The sequence below is a fragment of the Calliopsis andreniformis genome, chromosome 3 (genome assembly GCF_051401765.1).
Source record: "Calliopsis andreniformis isolate RMS-2024a chromosome 3, iyCalAndr_principal, whole genome shotgun sequence".
NCBI classification, from domain to species: Eukaryota; Metazoa; Arthropoda; class Insecta; order Hymenoptera; family Andrenidae; genus Calliopsis; species Calliopsis andreniformis.
The window spans coordinates 23,616,411-23,638,757 of record NC_135064.1 but is presented as its reverse complement, the minus strand read 5'-3'; the positions used below and the strand labels follow the sequence as shown (position 1 = coordinate 23,638,757).

The following is a 22,347-nucleotide window of genomic DNA, read 5'->3' as shown; positions in this document are numbered from 1 at the left end:
TGGACACCTGCTCATTCCACTTACGGAGTCGTTTTTGATGAATTTTGAACCACTGATTCGCCAACAGCACATGGTAGTCTAAATGATTACGTAGTAACTCCTTACCTTATAACGAATTGTACTTATGATATAAATGATGTATGTATCTGAAGGTCAGGCTAACCTAAATCCATTTTTTTTGCAAAATTGAGTTTTACGCTTCACTTTACTGCTTTCTTTTTATTTGATAAGAATAATAGGAATCTACTTTACGATCTTACATAAAAGAATTATAAATTACATTATGTGCAATGTTATGAAATATGTGACTACAAAGTGTTTTCCTGTTCTTCTAATAACAAAAGAGGACTTGACCCAGTTTGGTTCATGTCAATTTCAGTAGATCATTTTGAATAACCAATTCACATATTTTACTTTTATTCAAATTAACGTGAAAATTTCGTAAGGCAAGGGGTTGAAGCACTGACCATGCCCAGCGTAACTTAACTTCGGTGACCTGTCGAGAACCGGTGCTTTTTACGTGGCACAGCCGTTGGCGAATACCACCTGTTGTCCCATACATTATTCTAAAAGACTATTTAGAATTCAGGCTATAAAGTCAATATACTTAATTTTGAAGTAGAGAAATAATTTCATACCGTTTTTGCATAGAATTATACATAGGCGTATATTTAAAGCTTACGAATCGTGTCGTGTAAGCAATTACGATCGCCAATCAGAATATACAAGAATTCTATACACAGATATTTGTTCGTATAATCACATAGAAGTTCATTGGGTACGTGAATGCAACTGTTCTGCCGATAATGCAAGTACTAAGGGAAATAACGCAAACTGAGACGATCTATCGAAAGGAATTAAATGAATTTTCAATAATATACCACTTTCTGCTGCACTATCTCCTTTAGATATTACTACAGATTCACTTTATATGTATATCGACATGATGATACTGATATGTTGACCTTGCATATTGTGAAACAAAATAAGTTCGCGAACTCTGTTATTCGCCTAAAGGGCAAATAAGTCATAACCCCCCAGGGTATGACAGCAAATTGTGTTTCAGCATAGCTGTATGTTTAGTCACGTGTTGCGTGATGGAAACGAAAACAGACTATAATATTCGAGCAAATTCAACATGTATTTTACTATCGAATCTATTTATATATTCCGTAATATAATTTTCATATTAAAGTCAAATGCAAAATTAGTAGAAGCCAACAAGTTCTATATAGGTACCACGGTACCTTAAGAATTATGTTCGTTTACGACGACGAATATTTGTTCTGAGACTGCGCAGGTTCACTGCGCAACACGTGACTAAGAAGCTCACAAAAGTGGGGGAAGCTCGCCACATTCCTTACGTCTACAAATCGTTTAACGACGTTATTTGGCTCGTTTCATAAATGCCACGAATAGATAGAAAATAACTTACTTACCCCAAGATCTCGCGCGCTCCCTGAAAATAATTCACATAATTATCCAATCAGACGCGACGCCTGCTTCAACACACAAAAGGCAATTACTTTTAATCGATATATTTAAAATTAATGGTCATGGCCAGTTGCGTTTAGACAAATACACGAACACTGCTGCGTCCACAGCGAAGATATCTCCCGTTTACAGCAGAACGATCGCCATTTAACACTTTCAAATAAATTCCTCGTGAATCTTCCCTTGTACCGACAAATCGGTGCATGAACATTTAGAACGATTGAACCCTTTCGCAACGTTCGAACTGACTCGATGTATATTTTGCTCTTCGTTCACCTCTTCTTTATCGATGTCAAGTAGTGTACTATGGGCATTGTTAGGCATTACATTGTGGATCACTGAAGACTATAGCTGCCCTTCGACTATAGCTGCACGTTTCAAAGGGGGCAAGTGGGGAGGGTGATTATAGAGACAATCACCGTCTCAAAAGGGTTCAAAGTAGCGGGCAGGCTATTAGTATCGTCGGCAGACACGCTAAAGGGACAGTGATTGCAAAAATTGTAAAAGTTTCGAAGGAAAATTTTCTTTCGCACCGAGGGCAATAAGAATTTTGCAGAGGGGCCTTCCAGCGCGTGTTAGTCGCTCGACTATCCGATTATCGCTGTCTCCAGGCGTGTGTTGGACTCTACAATTAGGTACTTATCACGAATAAAACCGTATCTAGCATCACGTTTGTTTCTTTCGCGAAGGCTTTCCCGGTCACTCGACGCGCATGCAATGTCGCTCGGTAATGTCCCACGTTGACACGTTCCTCGTAGTATACACGCGACAAAGAAAAGTGTTCTACGTAATCACATCGGGCCACGCACACGCAACTCTAATATACATTACAGGATTCTCTGGCACACACATTGGGCTCTCGTCTCTTTCTCTTCCTCTTCCTCCACTCTTCTCACCTTGTCTCCTTCGTCTTCCTGCTTCTGCTTTCCCTTAAACGCGACTTCCTACTGTATAGTTATAGACTTGTACGTAATATATACACAGCGTAACAGTCTCTAGGTTCCTAAGGCTGCTAAAAGTCTCACTTGTAAGATCTCCCGCGGAGAACGGTTAAGGTGTTCGGGTTTCTCGGAGGTGAGGGGAAGGGAAACGCGAACGTCTTTCACCGTGTGTCTAGTAGATCACTTCGTATACCGTGGCTTTTTTGTCACCGGATCCGGTCACGATGTACTTGTCGTCGGCGGAGATGTCGCAGCTTAGCACCGACGAGGACTCTTTTGACTGTAACAGAAAGATTGGCGTTAGGTGTGATGTGGTAGGATCTGGGTCTACACATGTCTCTCTATACAATGTTGTACAAGAGTCTCTCTATACTGTTGGGGGCTCAGAAGTTGTCAGTGGATCTGATTGGCACCGCAGAAAAATACATAGAGATGGCACACACACACATTTCCCTTATTGGCCGAATTGGCCACATCTATTACTACAACTTAGAACTCCTCTTGCCCTTGTGCCGTCTCACTGACAACTTCTGAGCTCCCAACAGTACATGTTAAAGCAAATTGTGAGGCATACTGTAGATCATTACGTTTTAGGGAAAATTGTATCAGTTTTAGTTGATTTTATATATGAGGGATTCTTCAGGACTTCGACTCTAAAGCTTGAAGAGGATACTCTGATTCTTAGAAGCAAGTTGCATCCAATCGCGTTACAACTTTGATATGCTAGTCTACACACGTTGCAAGATGCATCATGAACCCCAGAAATCGATACCATAAATGATGTATGTTCGGACTAATGACGAGACCTGCCCCTGACCCAATACGTGGGCTACCAGTCTCCAAAGTATCAATATCACGAAATAGTCAGACGTGTTTACTATCTAATTGACAAAATCAAACCAAATCCAGACGCTACCTGGAATATCGAGGCGCCATACGGCGTGCGCCAGGCGTTCAAGAGATTGTCCTTGCCAGTAGAGACGAACCACTTGCCGCAAGACGCGAATCTCAGCGAGAGGACGCAGGACTCGTGCACCAGTAGGCAATACTTGTCGGATTTGGAGGCATGGAGGACTTCGACCTTCGAGTTCTCCATGCCCACCGCGAGCCACTCTCCAGTGGGACAATACCCCAAGGAGAATATCTGCGAGTTCAAGTCGTGCTGCTGCAACTGTCTACCCTCCCTCAGGTCCCAAGAGCGCACGGTGTTGTCGAGCCCTCCTGTCCACAGTTTCGTCCCGTCCGCGGAAATGTCGATGCAGGATGCGCCGTCCGTGTGGCCTTGGAACTGTCGAATCAAGGCCTCGTTGTGCAGATCCCACACGGCGATGTTACCGTCGCTGCAACAGCTGAAGCAGACTTTCGAGTCCGGCGAGATGGCCAGCGCGTAGCAGGCTGGCGCGGAGGACGTCAGCTCCGCTTTGATCCGCGGCGTTGGGCTGGCCAGGTCCCAGATGATCAGCTGCCTCGCCTCGCCACCGACTATTAGGGTCCTGCAGTCTGGTAGGAGCTTCACCGACCTGGAGTTAGTTAAACGTAGACTTTTGTTATTGTGTGAGGGATGAGGGTGGATGGGTAGCTGAACCTTTCAGGTGAATGGTTCAGGCACCGATCAAGTCGAGTGAGGGTTCTAAAAATTGGTCCTGCTTGGAGGATACCTGTGAAGGCTCTAGTTCTAAAACATTCGCAGTCTAGTAATTATATTTTATATATCTGGGTAAGGTTTTAATACGTGGATGATTAAGATGTCGAATGTCTCAGTAAGGGGACAATTTTTTAGGTATTTTTATGTACGTTTTTTATGCACTTGAATTACGCCCCAGTAGCTAAATATACTAATCTTCGTTTTTTATCAGATACATTGGTATTTAAGCTTCAAGTTGCTTAGTATTTACTATTTACTAGAATTTGTATTCAGGTATTTGGACGTTCACCTTAGAGTTAAGTGAATCATGGCTTCAAATTTGGTCTATATAGTCATTGGTATTAAATATACAGACTCAGGTCGGTTCGAGTAATACTGTACTATGATGTGATAGTTTCCTCACTGCATTCTGAGGCTTGTGAAGTGCATTTGCATGCACCTAAACTTGACCCTGCGAGCAACTGACTACGAAAACGCTCCCTCGACTAGTGAAACTGAATTATCTTTCTCGAGTGTCGGTAATCGAGGTAGAGTATTAAATTTTTTACCACAGAGAACGCTATAAAAGAGTTTTATCTTTTATGAGCTTCAGTACAAAATTTTGTTTTCTTCAGAAATACAGATTTATCAACGAGGCTCCTAAAAGTGACTCTTTCACGCCTAGTACAGCATTAAAAGTAGGAAAGCAGTGTCCCAAAACGCCAACAACACGAGAGCAGACGAGAGCGAAATTTTCGCAGTCTACTGTCTTCTAAATTACCCCCTCTCGCGCCATAAACTCGCTGCAAATTTAATAAAACGTTTAACGCGACGCTTGCACTAAAGTCGACGCAATTCGCAGAACAACGTCGCGAGACGTTGCATTATTTTGCTTTTGCATTATTATTCTCGAGAGAAAGGGGGAGGGGCGCGGCCACCCTTAACTGACCTAATATAATTGTTGCGTTGCAGGCAGTCCAGCTGCGATACAGGCTTGATACTGCCACCGCCTTCGTGGCCGATGTCCCAGACTTTCACGCACCCCTTGCCGCCGGTGTAGACGTACTTGGTCGGATTCGAGATGGTAACAGCGCACACAACTTCGCCGTGAGTCAAGGTATTAATCTGACGCGCGTGACGTGGAATTCCCGGTCCTATCAGAGCGTCCGTGGGGAATGCCACGGGCTGCATTTCACCCTCGCCGTTCGCATGGAACGAGATTGCGCTGCGGTGAAATGTAAAACGTTAATGGCTTTGTCGTTGCGCCACGCAACCGCCTTCGATTACTTAAAAGCATCGCGCGCTAACGGTAACCAATGTACAAAGAGACAACGGGGCGCCTTTTTTTTTTAATTGATGTCCGTTGGAGGGAACACTTCTAAATTGACCTGGTTTAGTTTGTGGGTGGAGACGAATCGTTAGACTGGGTTTTACTGTCTCATTTCTGCGATTTCTGAGGCTGATAAGTGAGGGGAAAATGATGTTTCTGAAGAATTAATAATTAGTTTGGTTTGAAGTAGGTATGTAGAATTTATAGGAACCTGAAAAACTGTGAGTGGTAAAATTCATAAATGGGAGTTCTTGATTTGACCCTTAGACTAGTCTTTGGACTAGATCCAGGTCGGACATATTTCGCAGAGGTTTTATAATTAGTAACTTGGAAATAAAGGCTCCAGCACAATTTCATTTTTCATCATTTCTGTTTTTACTATTTTAAGTAATTTGCTCGAGTGTTAAACTGTGAAAACCTCAAGAACATAGCTTCTCTCTTAAGTTTTACGTGCAATTACTCTAAAATTACAGAAAACTATATTACGAATAACTACGTACGTTTTACCACCAGGAACATTGCTCATGCCGTTGGTCGGAGGTATCCTCACGTGACCATCGAAACCAAGCTGCAAAATCCAACGCAGTGCATCAATATTTATCCAGAATCTTCGCAACACAAGTTCAACGAAGAACAAACTTGCTTTCGAAACATATAAACGAATCGCGAAGAATATCCCTTTCTAACAAATTCAATACACCATCCTCCGTCTCATTTTCTATTACACCCAGTACTCCTACTAACAAAATCTTCAACTAAAATTGCACTCTGCCGAACGAGACACCATTAACCCATCGATTCTGGTAACATTCACGGTAACTGTACCCATTCTACCATAATATACAGGGTGTTCCAGAACGTGTAAGCAGGTATAACATCAGAGGTGAACTTAGTATACAAAAATAAGAAGAAAAACCTTTTATCGAACATACCTAACTATAAGGTCATCCCATAAGATCATCCCAGAAGTAATGCTGCTTTGTGTTTTGTAGTTTAATTTAAAAAGTTAAGTGTCCTTCGAAGAAGAGCCAACAAAATATTCGATAGGATATATGGTAGAATGTAATACCCTATATGACAGAGCTGTGATTAGAAATAACAGCATGCATTGACTTTTTTACAAATTAGCCTAGGATACTGACCGATAATTTCGTCGGTCTAACTAGAAACCGATTACAATCTTAACAAAATTTTATACATCGATTGTCTTTTTATCTATCAGACAGAAGAAGAAGGATTGTTCAGTCTGCAATCAGCCTCTAGTCAAGTCAACAAGATTGTCAGTCGTATGCGCCTATACTTAAATGATTTCTAAAGGCATCACTTATAGGATGACCAACATTACACACGAATCTTCTTCTTTTACTTCAGTGTCCTAAATTCACCTCTGAAGTTACACCCTCAAATTTTGGAGCACCCTATACAGCTGTATATGCACACCTACAGGGTGATCAGTTTAATTGGAAACCCTCTAATAAGTATTGTCAGCACTTACAACGCTGACAGCATTTACAATAAATGCTGCCAACACTCAGAGGATTTCCAGAGAAACTGATCGCCCCGTATTTAGCGAACTAATTTCCAAACGTTCCCCCTGAAACGGGCGAAACGCAGCCCAGGGGATGGGCGTCGATTCCCGCCGCGGCAAAAGTGACCAGAGAGCGGAAGTACCATCGAAGTCCTGGCGTATGGCAAGTTGCTGTACGGCGAAGACGATTGTGGCGGCTCATTGCCGCGGGACGGCAAACCCTGATAGCCCTGCGGTGGCGTTTGCTGCGACGATGGCGGATGATAGACTCGCGATGCCAAGGGCCCAGGGATTCCGCCCATAGTTGGCGTACAGCTGCGCGACCCCTTCGCCGCCGCCACAGGTGTACCCGGCTTGTCGATCTGGGGAGGTTCGTTCGACGCCGCCGGTTTATTATCGGGCGCAATCAGAGAAAGGAATTGTAAATTTCACGGTCGAGTTTACACGAAAGCAACGAGACGTATCGATCCTCGCCTAGAAACGCGATCGTGAGCCGCGTGATTCCGGTTCAGCGGTTCGGCGGAGGAAAGGGCACAGGGACAGTTCGGGAAACGGTTCCCAGCGGACGATTTTCCCGTGCAAATTGACTTATCCGCGACTCCGCGCGTGTCAGATATTTTTCCACTGTGCCGCGTTGGCGCGCTAAAAGGGGGCACGAGTGACTCTGTTGTTCTCGAAGACAGGGCAGGCTTAGGGGTTTTTTAACCCCTTCGCTGTTTCATCCGTACGATGTGCAGGCAAAGCAGACAGCGATTTCTGTGTTTAAGAGAGATACCTAGAACATGCTTTCTTCTGGTGTTCCTATTAGAAATAGAATTTATTTTCGTCAAAGAAAAAATAACGTATTTTTTGTATGGTTTCTGGATACTCTAGTGGTCAGTGAAAAGATTAAGTACTGGTATTGATATTTCCACTAGAGTAAAAATACTCAGTTAATAGATATACACTGCCAATTTGTAGCTCTGGGAATAATTTGAAAGTATTCTCGAATTTATTTTGTAGTATTTGTTCGATGTACATAAAAAATATCGCGACAATTCTCAATAACCAATGTACATCGATTATCCTTTTACAGTTTCCAAATAAATACAAATTTTCCAATAATATTTGACTAAACGGGTAATACCAAAGAAAGCCTCAAGCATAATGGTCTCTGCCTTCGAAAACCAGAGGAACATTGAATGCCCTCCCCTTTAGCCATTCCGCCGTGTAGAAGAATGGAATTAGTTTGACTTCGCTTGACAGAGGTCGAAGAAAGGCAGAGAAAGGGAGAGACAGAGAGAGAAAGAGAAAGAAGAGAACCGGATCGATTAGTCGCCGAACAAGCTTGCTATCCGCGAGATCTTACATCTTTACTTTTCAGAGACGGTGTGCTACGAGCAGACGAGCTTCCGCTCCGCGAGGGCGGCCTGTCTTTTACGGAAGCCGAGCCAGCACCGGAAGTCGGTCCCGCGTGTCCTGGAGCGCTCAGCTTCTCCAGGGTACCGTTCTCGCGTGGATCCGAGTGTTCGCCGTTCGCGTGCGGTGATGACGCCTCCTTTCGTGGAAAACAAGAGAAAATTTCGTTGAGATACTTTACACGTCCCATCGTTGCTGTACGAAGTGTTATAGAGTGATTTTGAGACTTTAGACTTTAGACTACAGACTTTTAGACTACAGACTTTTAGACTACAGACTTTTAGACTACAGACTTTCAGACTACAAACTTTAGACTTCAGACCTTAGATTTTAGATTTAAGACTCTGGACTCTGGATTCTGGACTCTGGACTTTGGACTTTGGACTTTGGACTTTAAGACCTTGATTTTGAGATTTTAGACTACAGACTTTAGACCTTAGACCTTAGATTTTAGGTTTTACACTTGGGACTTTGGACTTTAAACTTTGGACCTTAGACCTTATATTTTAGACGTTTGAAATTTGTAGAATAAAAATGATAGGATTCTAATTTAATTGATAGATTGCGAACAGATTGCTGTCTTAGATTCAAGATGAAAAGACTATTTTTTTATAGGTATATAAATACTGCAGGTTATCTTAAAATGTGGAAAATATAATTAAAACTCCACGCTGTTTTTAGGGCCCTTTTTAGCGCACAACAGCGACTACTTGAGTTATTGCAGGCTAGGCGCGAAATTTGAAAGTTGGAACTCCGAATTATCTACCTGATTGAAAAACAAGGAATTACAAATTTTTGGTTAGTTTGCAAATCTACGTATTAAATACTGTTAAATACTACCTATTAAATTAAAACGACTACCCACATCCACAATTATTTTACTCTATTCTACTCCACCGTTTATTATTAGACAACTACATATACACGTACTTCAAAGATTGTATATTTAAAACTCTTTCGAGACAGGGAAATAGTTATTTTAATAAACATGTTGAAAGTAATCTGAATCTTCAGGAAAAGATTCGCATTTAACAAGTTTCAAATGGCGAGGAGAAGCTCCTCGATTTTTATCGACAATTTGCTGGTGCACGGCGCTTAATGAATTCGGGGTGCTAAAAATATCGAATTGAGTCTGAAGGATGAACTGACCTCGTTCGCGACATCCACCACCAAGTCCTGATCGCTCTTTTCCCCGTCGCTCTCCTGAAAGAAAATTACACGACCCTATAATACACAAAAACAAAGATGGGAAATGAGGGAAGGAGCGCTGACGCCTAATGCGATATTAAGAGATTATTCCAAGCTTAGGGGTTGAAAAAAAGGGTAGTTTCTGAAAAACTTTATGCAGAGGCAAATGACAACGTTTACCGAGGCGTAATAGACGAAATACATGCACTGAAGTATGAAACTACTTCATTTTATAATTAAGTAGGTATTTCAATTGTAATTATCATTTTTGAATTGGGAATAATACGGAATAGATTGTATAGTTCACGAGAATTTTTACTAAAAAGTGGTTCGACTTTAATTTATATCACTCATGACTTCACCAAACACTTTTTTCAGCATGTACAAGGTAATTATTCCTCGTAAAGAAACACGCAAAGTCAAAATATACCATATTTTCTCATTCTTCATTTAAAGAACAGCTTTCACCCCCTAAGCATGAATATCAGCAGCCATAGTAAAATACATATCTAATATTTTCCGATACCCTGTATCTATGCCAACTTTCGTTAAGCTAAAAAAATTCACGTCGACTAACGCTCCTTATTAGTAAAACTGCATCCCCCAAGAAATTCCAAAAACTGCGCCATGTTTCATCCACAGCGTAACCCCTTAACACCCTCCGTACTCGTAATTCCTACTATCAGGACGCATTTTAACGATCGTCGCGCGATATATGTATACATTTCCGTCGAAACCGACGAGCGAGTAGAAGAGGAGGCTCGACCTATATTCCAGCCGCGTCTGACTAGCAGATGCATCTTCAGAGACATATTATTAATCTTGACACTCGCGCGTCGCTCTCTCGAAACGTTCCTGATTGCGCCGGCAACTTAATGGCCGGTCGTTCGACGAGCGCAGCCACGCCAGATCCAGAGAGGAGCGAGAGCCAGCTCGCGTTCTGCGGCGTTGTAAGCCGCGCGAACCTCGCGAGGGGGCGAGAGATTGTAAATGCGTTTTGCTGCTCTCGCGTTCCACGGCTGTTCTCGCAATCGAGATTGCACTACCCTGCGGCTCGCGGCGTGTAAAATTCGCTCGTTTGTCGATCCAGGGATTCTCTATGGTCGTCCTTGCGGCTACATCATTGTTTCCCTATCCTTATACCGTTTGCTTTTATCGTAATAGCTTTCCCTTGGAACGGTCTTCGGTCCAGTTACTGGTCGGTGGTATGGATTACGTTGTAGGTGTAGAGGAAATTTCTTTTTCACTCAGAGGAGTGTATGTGCCACTTTTTTTGTTGGAAGATCGAATAGCTTCTTTTATTGTTTTACTTTGTGTAGGTGATCTGAGCCATTGGTGGCATGAGGGAAAGTATGTATTCTTTGAAGTTTCCTCAAAATTTATATTCTTACTAAGAAAGTGTAGATTGTGTAATCGAGTCAAGGCTTTGATAAGTATTCCAGAATATTTCAGACTTTTCGGATAGTTTAGAACAGTGTAAGAATTGGACTTCTCTCGCATTTTATTTCACAATTTTTTGGTCTAATAAGAAATAGCTGATTGTGGTGGACACTACATAATTTTGCTAATCTCCCATTTGCTTGTATGATTCTAAACCAGTATTAGTCTTTCTCATATTCATTCATTAATTACAATCCATTTAAGGAGTCTCCCTTTAAGGTAGAGAAATGAAGTTTTAATTACGCTCCATCAAGCGTCCAGATGCTTATGGACAGTGTAATGATTCTGTTCGAGTTTCAGTTTGTTAGTTAAACGCGCTAACGTGATCCTTGGTTTTAAGCTACTCTAAGTATCTGAGGTATCTAGAGTGCCTGAAGAATTTGAGGTAGCCAAAGTACCTGGGGAAGTAGCAGGGATATCTAGGTCATTTGTAGCGAAGTATCGGAACGCCTCCGAGGGCCCAAACTCGAGTGTCTTGAATACCAAGGGCATTTAAAATACCTGGGAGCGCTTAAAACACTTAAACAAGACGAACGGGTTTAATCCTCTGAAGCTTAAATCGTAAGCTCCAGATTTTGAATTTATTTTTAAAAGAAGGTATTGCGCAAAGTCTCTTGTAAAACTTAATTTGAAAATCTGTGACCCGGGCGAATGTATATTTTAAATGCAGGGGAGGTCGTTTAGAATATATTTTGCATGTAACAGTCCGCTGGTGGAAAGCCTTGTAGCGTGGAACAGCGATTACTATACAACTAGGATACGCGTATGAACGTTGTTCCACGTAAGACGATAAACAACGCCGAACACTGTGGAATGGTAAATAACGCGGCCTGGCTAGGAAAGTGCAATTTGTAATTCACGTATCTTTCATCGTTTATTTACCAGTTATCGCTCAGTTTCTACAAGCAGCTCGTTCCTGGCTGCGACCAGCCCCTCGCTACGTAGCGTGTAACGAGCTCGATGCAGGGCACACCGTCGCTGGTAAGTTATATGCGCGGAACGTTGCAAGTATCGGCAGAGCGAACACACCGAAACCGCTCAAAACTTCGCTTTCGCCTTTCCGTGTATAAATACGAGACGACTAATATCGACTATGCGACGATATTTCATAAACTGATGCCACCAAGTGGGGAAGAACTTTTGTTCGGTAGCAGAATTTCCATTTTTGTGTATGGAACTATGGGAACTTGGAGAATATTTTATTCTTTAACTCCGAATGAGAGCTCAATAATACGTTTCTTGGTATTATTGGTATTTGTTCACTTCTATCGATTCAAAATATTAGTTTTTCAAGTCTGGAGAAATGGTTGTTGTTTCTATTAGATTAGATGAAGTGGCGAAGTGAGGGCATATGGTAAAAGTAATTGCCGCCATATTGAATTCGCTGGAAATGAAGTCAAAAGTATGTCCTCGGTTTTTGTGTGCGAATGCAATAATATTTGATATTTTTTGTAGTTAATGGAGTGAGTATACAGTAAAAAAAATTTACAAATATCGTACAAATAATTTTAGAAGCTATCAAAATTTTCAGTTGGACCACAGTTCATAAATGGACAAATTTGGGATGATATAACTCTTCGCCAACAACTCACTACGGGTTCGTTAGAGTTGCACGACAATTTGCAATTAAAAAAACTACAGACACGGTGTAGCTTGGTCGTAAACTTCGTGTACAACAAATTTATCATCGCATTAACATTCTTGGCGTGATACGGGCGCGCTTAACTATAAATAAGAACTGAAAAGGAGGAAGAATTATGCATCGAGGGGCATTTAATTTTCACGGAAACTCTCCTCGACGAAGCTGCGCACGCGAGCGTAGGTAAACGAGGCACATTTTGAAAGAATTTAAAACACCCACAAGGCTCGTATCATTCTTCTTTAACACTGCCAACGAGACGTCCCGATTTTATCGTTGCCAAATGCCGCTCGTGCATGCGAATGACTGAACTGTATTATCTAAATTACTTCAGCTTTTCTTCATTATTTCTTATCGTTATCGCCACTGTCAACAACGTTACCAATAGGATTGAAAGTAAGATTTTACGATAGGCGTCCTTCTTATTAAACACTTTCACACATTCTCCACCAGAGCACTTAAAAACATTTAGAAGGGACTAATAAATTGTAGATATAATTCTTTAATATAATTTTGTTACGAATATTAGTATTTCTTCATGATTAATTGCTTAACACTATCCTTAGCTTGCTCTGCATATGTTTAATTTCTTAACTTTTCGAAAATACGTTTAAAACCTTTTTATCCATATCTTTCATTTTTAATTTATGTATCCATACTAAAAAAACTGTTAAGCTCTCCAACACCTTCAAATAAAAAATAACAAGTTCCCTAACCCAGCTTAATTTTAAACAACCCAATTTTTTATGCCACCCACTACTTTCAAAGCCATTTAAATTTCACATATTGCCCGCATCATCCCGCATGACTGACATAACACAAAATGTGTTAAAACGTTATCTTCTTGCCGAGGATACATCCGTGAAAGAAGATGGATTAGGTGTGGAGGAACGATTAATAATTTAAGGACGTTTCGTGGTTTATATCCTAATTATCGTTGAGTCGCTGTTGGCGCGTTCTTTGCGCTATCCCAGGTCTTACGAGCCGCCTGCAACGAGCTCAAAGCGGGCCACGCGATAGTATTGCCCTTCTAATGACGTAATATCGTGTACAACGCCCATCCATCCATTATGCGTCTACTAGACCTTATATACGGTGTTCGTGCCGAAGGTGTTCCGTGTATGTGCACCGTTTACCGACGTGGAGAACCACCTGTGTGCGTCCCTGGTCAAGAATGATTTAGGAACACCGTCGAGAAAAAGACCCTCAAGTAGCCGATACTGCAGTGCATGCGAGGGGCTTTTAAACATTTTGCATGAAAAGAGAGATATAGGTGGGGGATTCTGGAGTTCGATATTTGAATAGAAAACAATTTTTAAGTATTTGCTGTACTATCGATAACAAATGTGTCGTGCACTAATAAAAAGGTATACCTCCTACTGACATAAAATGGCACCTCCCCCAGAAGTTGTAATAGGTCATAAATTGAAAACTTTTATTTTGCTGCGTGGAGTAGGTCCCTATCTTCCCAATTTAAAAACTTTAAAAGGTGGATTTCTGAATAAATTGTGGCTAAGGTATATTACATAATGCAATAATTAAATAACTGAGAAGATAAAAGTTCTCGTTTTACTTTCCTCAAAAATATGTACTATGCTTCGCTCAAGAGATGATCTCCGATGGATATGCAAGTTTAATTAGTCAGAGTGGAAGGGGACACGCCCAGTCTCACATATACTTTCGGCTGTGGTATATAATTCGCCACGGCAGCCTCACACACGATGTAGATCGAGAGACCCCTCCCTCTTGCCTCTGCGCCATCCTGAGGATCACCTCTTGAGCGGAACACAATAGGTACCTACAGTATCTTGTCAGAAATTCAACAAAAACGATCAGATCCACGCATTATCGCGAATCACAGGACTGCAACTATATCAAAATTAACTCACGCTACTTCCTACCTCGATTCGCTTCCAAACCCCAAAAACTTCGCGATCTCACAGCTAAGTCCACGCCTCGGTCCAAAAAGTCCCCCCTTCCGATTTCCAAACGCGAAAGAATCAGCCGAACTTCCTTAACACAATCACGATGGGGGGATCATTCGCGTGATGGTCAGGGCGAAATTGGCGCGACTTGCTTACAGGAAAATTTGCGGCTTGCAAATTAGTTTCCGTAGTCGGTGGCGCGGGCAAATTGGCGGGACTTGCGACGGAGTTGGTTGCACTCGTAGGGAAATTAGTGCGACTTGTGGTCATGCGAGTTGCGATCACGGGCGGAGCGGTAGCAAGTTGCGGTCGGAGAAAAATTAGCCGTAACTAACGCGATTTGCGACGAAATGGACGAAGGTCGAAGCGCAGCGTGCCAAAATCTCGGCGGCGGCGTGCCCCCGAACGGAACCTAATTCACGGCGGCTCTTAACAGAAACTTTCGCAGGCCTGCCGTCGCATATTCATGAAAGAAATTTCCGTCAGCCCGCTGCCAAGTCGGACCCCTTTTTTCTCAGGATTCCGGAAGGACAATGGACGCGAGCAGCCTTTAAAATGAAACAGAATGAATACGCTCCCCCTGGGGGGACCTTGGTCCTTCAGCTATGCAAAACAGGGAAGCGTCCAGTTCTGAACAATGATTGCTGGCTGGGTAACTAATGGTGGAAACCTGGGCGAGAAACCACGGAGATTATGGAGGAACGATATGTTTCGGGGACGTTTCTAAACACAGAGACGGCAGGCACTGGAATATTTGGCTAAATTAAATTTGATGAAAGGTGGAAGTAAATTAACTATAAGTGTTTGTCGAAGTATTTGGTTATGTTAGTTGCTGCTGGTATAAGTGCTGAATAATATGTACTTCTATCTTTAGATAATAAGCTAGATAGGGTCACTGTGCATGACTGAAGTCGAAGAGCAGGTTTATGAGTCAGAGTCAGGAGTTTTTAATCCTCTTTTAAGAAATTGTAAAATTAATAGGTATCTGAATATTAATATCCAATACTAATTTGTAGCTTTTTCTATGATCCTACTTCTCCGAACCTGTCCCCAAATTACTTGGTAGAAAATTATGAAACTACTTAGCAGAAGATTACTTAGGTATTGTTACCATATCATTATCATTATTCACAGTATCTACGAAATAACTGTTCCACGAATGGGTTAACCAGTCATACACTTTTGCGACCAACAGTAAATACAATTATGCATCAAGCTCGAGTACTCTCCAACAATAAAATGTATGTACACAGTGTTCTCTCAGAAAAACTCTGCTCTTCACAACACTCCAAGTTCCCAACAAACCATCTATTCAATCGAGAGATAACCAGTCAGTTTATCCCCTCGTAAGTCATTCCACGCAAAACTCGTCATAAACTCCTTATCAAGCACCTGACCAGTGAAGAACCAAATGACAGCAAAAACCTGCTAACATTCAACGGCCAGCAATAAAGTTTACGCGATCCCAGGTCGGATTTGCGACTGTGTCTCGAGTGGAGTCCTCCTGGGAGTAGACAAGACGAGGCCGAGGCGTCGTTCAGAAAAGAAGTCGTATTACCACAATGTCAGCGGAGGGTTCACCCAATCAGAATCAACGAGAACGGGCTAAACGGGAGGCAACGACGCCTGGCGTCGGCCCGGGCCAAATCGGCCGCGTTACATTTCAGCTCGAAACGGTGATTCCGTCGCGATCCATTTCCGACAGGAGCAGAGTGGCGCTCCGAGCTGCTGGGGACACGCAATAAATTTGTGTACGGGACGATGAGCCTGTGTAAATAGGAGCCAGTGTGGTGGTATTGATTTCAGTGGTATTACTTGGCTGGTGGAGGGCGCTCAAGGATGGAAGGAGGAGGTGGTCGAAGGTAGGAGGAGAAGGAAGAAGGATCGAGAGCGGGGAGGGGGGATGCGAAAGGGAAGAAGGAAGAGGAACGGCGAGAAGAGGAGGAAGAAGGAGGCGGGGGGTGTCTTTCACCCCTTAACCTGCTCGTTCTAGCGTTAAATATGATACAAATGTTATCATCCCTTCTATTCTCTGTTCTCCTTCCCCCAATCCGCCCCTTGTGGCACGGAACCACCGCCGACTATTCTCTTCCCGTTTCTTCGCCCTCCACCAACGCTCGCCCCGTCACTCTGTCTCTGTTCGACCCTCCTGCTTCGCTACCTCTCGTCCCTTTTTCTTTCCCCCTCCCTCTTCGCCGCCTTCGCCGAGGGCCCCCGCAGTCCGAGCCGCTTTCTCCGTCGGCTTCTTCCCTCGTTTAACCCAGCATAGCGGGGATGACGGTATTAAGGGCAGCTCTATTATTCGACCACCCAACCACTCGACTCTTCGTCTCGAGAATCCTCGAATCCTTTTTTTCCTTCCTCCCCAATCTCCCTTTTCCGCCAGCCCTCCCCGCGCCCACCCCTTCCGCGTCGCTGTCTCTTTCGCCTGTCCCCCCGCGCCCCTCCGCTCCTTCAACCCCTCAGCACTTACGTATACAATGTTCCGCGTATTTTTCCCTGGCGCTCTCCACCCCCACGCCCACCGACCCCTTCCTCCCCCTGCACTGACTCTTCCTCGTAACCTCTTCTCCTTTCGGGTCCACTGTAAACAAACGCACCAGCGCAAAAGAAGAATCGAAGGTTTTCCACCCGACCATTCTTCCACTCTCGTTTCCTTCTTTTTCTTCCCCTTTCTGGTCGCGACTCCCCTTGCTGTCCGACGACTTGGGCGAAGTTAAGCGGTCGGACCGTGGTACCGATGCGACCGAGGGAGAATAAGATTGGTCTTGATGAGCGCAGGGCATGTGGCGATTAGCCACCGGAAGAGGAAGACGTCTGGAGATTGAGGGACCCGATGGGAATGCCTGTTTTTGTGGGAACCTTTTCAGAGGGATGTCTTGGGGATAGATTTGGGTAGGGGATTTGCGATTGAGCGTGGAATTTTTGGGTTGGAGATAAGTTGGCGGGTCTGGAACTGGGCTGTGGTGGGGAGGTGAGGTGTTTATAGGGGGTGACACTGACGGCTTTGGTTAATGGGTTTGTGAATCATTTTAGAATGGAAGATAGACATTTCAGATAGCAGAGTTGTTTCCATACAAACTTATACTATTATATGTTGGTGGAATAATTTTTTCTAATTTTCTTCTTCCCCTTCTATTTCCCTTTCCTTTTTCTTAAATCCCCTATTCCTTAGATTTGAAAGAGCAAATCCAAGTTCTTTTCCCATAAGTAAACTATTAGATAATATATAACAGGGTGGGTTCAAGGAAACTGAGATGTCTAGACGAACTCATATCAAGACTAGTGTAGTATGTTGATTGAGATCATCTAGTAAACAGTTTAAATCTTTCTTTAAAGCACTCTTTTGAAAAATAGTAGTTTCAAAAAATTTAAATGCTGAAGCTTTACTTCTCTTACTTAATGAACGATCCAAATTTATCAATTTCTAAGAAAAATAATCTGGATTGTAAGAACTGTTGTAAAAATTCCTAGAAGTTTCCCTACTAACTAAAGACAAGCTGACTTCAGTGATCGAGAATTCTTTTTTGCAGAATTTCTGCTCTGGCTAAGATTGACTCTTCCCCAGCTTCCCTCTCTCGCGTCCGATCTTTACAGAAACGTGAAAGAGCAAAACAACCGACGCGAAGTTTTCCAACAGTCGGCCATTCTTTCTCCTATCTTTGCATTTACTTGCGTTAACTTCGGCAGAAGTTAGGAGGTACGCCACGCTTAAAATACCGCACTGTGACATCGTCAATTCTACTTCGAGTTATTTAATAATATTCGTGTTTGTATTACAGAAGAGCGCGTGATAATAGAAAGCGTTAATTTATAAAATAATGAAGTCTGAGGAAGACCTTGCTTTATCTATCCTCCTCCGACTGAACGCGTACTTTGCCGCGCAAAATATTCTGTTTGCATTTACCGCTGAAATTTCTTCTTACCTACTTGCAGCTGCTCGAGGAAGAGTCAATTAGCTTTGACGACATATTTAAGGTTGTTTCTTATGGTGTACTAGAAAGTAGAGTATTCGTTTTAGGAGTTGTTAAGGGTTCATTAAAAGGTTTATATCATAATAATGGGCAGTTTGTGATAAATAGTAAGAATAGTTACTCTCCCTCTTTCTAGTCCCAAGTCTCAACTCGACCTCCTGAAGTTTCTACTCTCCCTGCTAGTTCTGAATTTTGTTTCCTAGTTCCCAATTCTCTACTTACTTTGTAAGTCCCAATCCCCACTCCTGAGATCACGATCTCCCCCCTGTAGATATCAATCTTCTCTTCCAGTTTTCAAGTCTCGCTTGTAAGTCCCATTTTCTTCTCCTGAACTCTTCAATCTCCTTTGCTAGTTCTTAATTTCCTCCCCTAGTTTCCAATTTCCTCCTTCCCCCTTTTCCAAAGTCCCAATCCCTCTCCTAGTTTGTTTAGTTCTCTTTCCTAAGGTCTAATCCTCTTTCCTAAGTCCCAATTTCCTCTCCTAGTTCCTCCCAGTCCACTATCCCTGTAATACCACCTTGCAACTTTAATACCCTACTTTCCACACTTAAGCTCAACCCCAACCTCCAAGACTCCAGAATTAAAAATTTAATTCTCAATAAAATTCCTATAATACCCAATTCAGCAATACCCCAAAACCTTCCCATGTTATCTCTCCCTCATCGATCTTTGTTATACATCCAATCCTAACCACCTTCGGAATGGTCAAGCAGCACCACCCCCACACCTGTTCCCCAACCCCCAGAACCATTTTACCCTGCACTTAATGATACCGCAGTCCAGGATGCGTTCCTCGTGGCGAAATTAAAAGAGAAACATTCAAAAGGCAAAGGAAGATCGATAAGTTGCACCGTGCTCTTTATGCCTCCGCTCGAAAGGATGGCGGCACAGTGGATGGAGGTTTCGGGAGCGGGGCGGGGGATGGCGGTAAGCATCGGACCTGCAACTTTTACGAGACAACAGCTTTTATATCTCGCAGCAGAGACGCGGCTGGAAACGTATTAAAGCGATTATCTCCGGGTGAAGGAGATCCACTCTCGGTGGAGGGCTGAAAACGGGTGAAACGGGGTAAAACCGACGTTGACGAAAGCCCGAGGAACGTTCGGTGTCGCGTTATCGTTGGGAAAAGGGACGTCGGTCTCGGACAATGCCGCTGGGGAAACCGGTTTTCCAAGGGAAGAACGAAAACATACTGCTTCGAGTGTCGTAATGGAGACCGCCGATCGATAGTTCGTGAAACGATGGAATTTAACTAGGGCCGGATAGAAAGCGACGGGGGAGTAACAGTAATGCGCCGCTCGAACGTATCGTACTTTGCAAAATGGATTTTCAAGGGGCCTGAGGGAGAAGAGGGGGAGAAAAAAATGTAATAGTACCCTGGAAAGAGATTGCTGGATACACGAGGAGGTAAAAAAAAAAGATTTCTGCCTGGTGTTTAGAGGTGGAACGATAATCTGTAGAGAAACTTCCGTGTTCCTGCATCCCCTCTGTATTCACGGTCAGACGCATGAAGCCACTGTGGGCTGAAAAATTAACATCCACGGGCTCGTAGGATGGGAAATTTGATGCCAGTTTCCGAATAGGAAAACCGATGCTGTAGCTAATCTGATAATTAGAAAGTGAATCCCTTGGGAGTGGACTTTGCATATCGGACGAACATGATTATGGTTTAGGTTTAGATAATTAGGATCTCATGCATTCAGTTCCTTACTATGTTAATACGTAGGCTATTGTATTTACAGTAGATATTTGTAGGGAGATATGCAGTACCGACTAGAAAGTTGTAATCACTATATATTTCTCATTAAATTTATATTAGGTATATGACAAAGCAGTTTTCACTCGCAGTTATTAAATAATATTTACCTACTAGAGAATATTCATGACTAAGAAAGATTCATATTTATTGCTATATTTAGTTACTGCTGTACAGATTCTTATATCTCATGACTATGTCCCATTATTGAACTTCTCTTCCCAAAAATGTCTCGTTATTTAATTTCGTATTAATAGGCTTCTTAATAACAGACTGTTAAGGTACTACGTGAACCTAGTATTAAACATATAGGGTTCTATTAAATATATCAAATATTAAAAAACCCAAGCAGCGTCGCGAAAGAATCTACAAAAATTGTACAACACTCAAACCCAAGCAAATCGAAGGTTATCACAAAGAGCCTCGTTCTCAAACGCACGGCAAAGTAACAATGCAACACGAGTTCCCAGTCTTTTTACAACAGCTCCAAGGAAAAGTCTTTCCTTCAACTAATTGGTCCATCAGCAACAGCGCGAGCTTCGCCTCATTCACAGATATCAAACGTTCGCTCGGCTTTCCGGCTGACCCCGTTTGGGATACCTTTGCCTGGGTTTTTGTCCAACCCTTTGACACGGAGGAGCGCGCAGCGTCGCGCAGGCAAAACATTTTGTTAAACAAAGAAATCCACTCGGTTTGGAAACAAGAAGGAACAGAAAAAAAAAAAAGGAGCCGAGATATGAAAGAAAAAACGCTAAAGGAAATTTCACGCGTGTAGATCCGCTCCGTCGGCGGTCTCGATTGACCTTTATCGCGCGCCGTGGCGCGAAACTAAAAATTCACCTTGCACTTTTCGACCCGCGCTGAGAGAAAGCTGATATTCCTTTTTTTCCCCTCGACCCTCCACCCCCGACGCTGTTGTCTCTGTTTCTCCTTTTTGCCCCTCCTCGTGTTCCCTTCGCGAGCAACGACGAGCGGCAAAAACGTATTAAAGCGTTTTTCCAGTGGACGAGAAAAGCGGACGGAGAGCGGCGTTGGGGGGATGGGCGGGGCGGGGACAGGGAGACAGAGAAACAGAAGAAAGAGGGCAGACGTTGACGGGAAACGGGAACCAGGGAAGTTGAGTTGGCTCCGGGAAAAATGGTCGTAGGACAGCAGGAGAAAATAAAGGGGAAAACGGTTCGTATGAAAATGTAATTAGGGGAAGCGTGGAAGCTCGGCTCATTGCGGCCTCGACCCCTTTTACTTCGCCACCTTCTCTTTCACTCGTATCTTCCACCACCACCCTCTCGTTCTTTCCACCCCTGGCGAGCACCGTGCCGCCCTCCCCCCTGCGGCTCGCTTCCCCCTCGTTGCACGGCTTTTCTGTTGCCGCCGATATAATTTGTTAACCGTGACGTGTTCGATGATCGCGCGAAATCCAGCGCCGAGGCAATCTTGAATAAGCGAATACTAATGAATGTGGGTTGCTGCTAGCACGCTAATCTCTCTGGAACTTTTTGAGGGATTACGTGGCGTTAACGTATTTGGTAATGGTAAGCAATGAGATTGGGACATTTTGTGTTGGGCGATTTAGGGACGTGTTTCAAAGGCGGGGAAATAGTTTCTGGGGTATTTAAGGCTTGAGGTGGGTTTTCGAAGGAGAATATGCTTCTTGAGGGTTTTTTTTGTATTTTTCTTCTCTTATGGGGTAGGTATGAAGATTATAAGGTCATTATTTCTTGTACACGATTATTCATATTGTATTATAGTTAGATTGACAGATTTTTTTGAAAAAACAGAACAATTTGTGAGTATTATATTTATACTATACAATTAAAATTTCTTTCTATAAAAACTGAGTTTCTTATTTCAGCAAAATTGTTATAAAATGAGTCTAACTATCTACAGAGAGCCAAATCTGTTCATCGACCATGAAAGACAGAGAATCACCTAACAAAATTATCCCGAGAAGGAGGGACGCTAAAAACTTTAGTAACTCGAATAAAAATTCTCAAATTAGATATTCTTCCTGGGTCGGTAGTTCCTCTGTTAAACACCTCGAATCAACGCTCTCAACTTCCACCGCTTCAATGGATTAAATACTTTCGCAATTCCAATATCTAAACCCCTT

The 22,347-nt window shown here is 42.9% G+C and overlaps 1 protein-coding gene across 9 annotated transcripts in view; it reads right to left on the bottom strand.

Annotated features, from left to right (window-relative positions):
• Nucleotides 1–2,302: 2,302 nt before the first annotated feature.
• Nucleotides 2,303–22,347, bottom strand: part of Gro (TLE family member transcriptional corepressor groucho) — a 94,278-nt gene continuing 74,233 nt past the window's right edge. For 4 of the 9 annotated variants that reach the window (XM_076375543.1, XM_076375544.1, XM_076375545.1 and 1 more), the window contains exons 10-16: nt 9,465–9,518; nt 8,266–8,454; nt 7,061–7,279; nt 5,890–5,957; nt 5,009–5,284; nt 3,352–3,955; nt 2,579–2,715 (exon numbers count right to left, since the gene is read on the bottom strand). In XM_076375543.1, the coding sequence (XP_076231658.1) occupies nt 2,608–2,715; nt 3,352–3,955; nt 5,009–5,284; nt 5,890–5,957; nt 7,061–7,279; nt 8,266–8,454; nt 9,465–9,518 (1,518 nt within the window). In that variant the 3' untranslated portion in view covers nt 2,579–2,607. Of the gene's footprint in view, nt 2,442–2,519; nt 2,716–3,351; nt 3,956–5,008; nt 5,285–5,889; nt 5,958–7,060; nt 7,280–8,265; nt 8,455–9,464; nt 9,519–22,347 lie in introns of those variants that run through there. The other 5 variants (XR_013001594.1, XR_013001593.1, XM_076375546.1 and 2 more) reach the window with 5 other exon arrangements.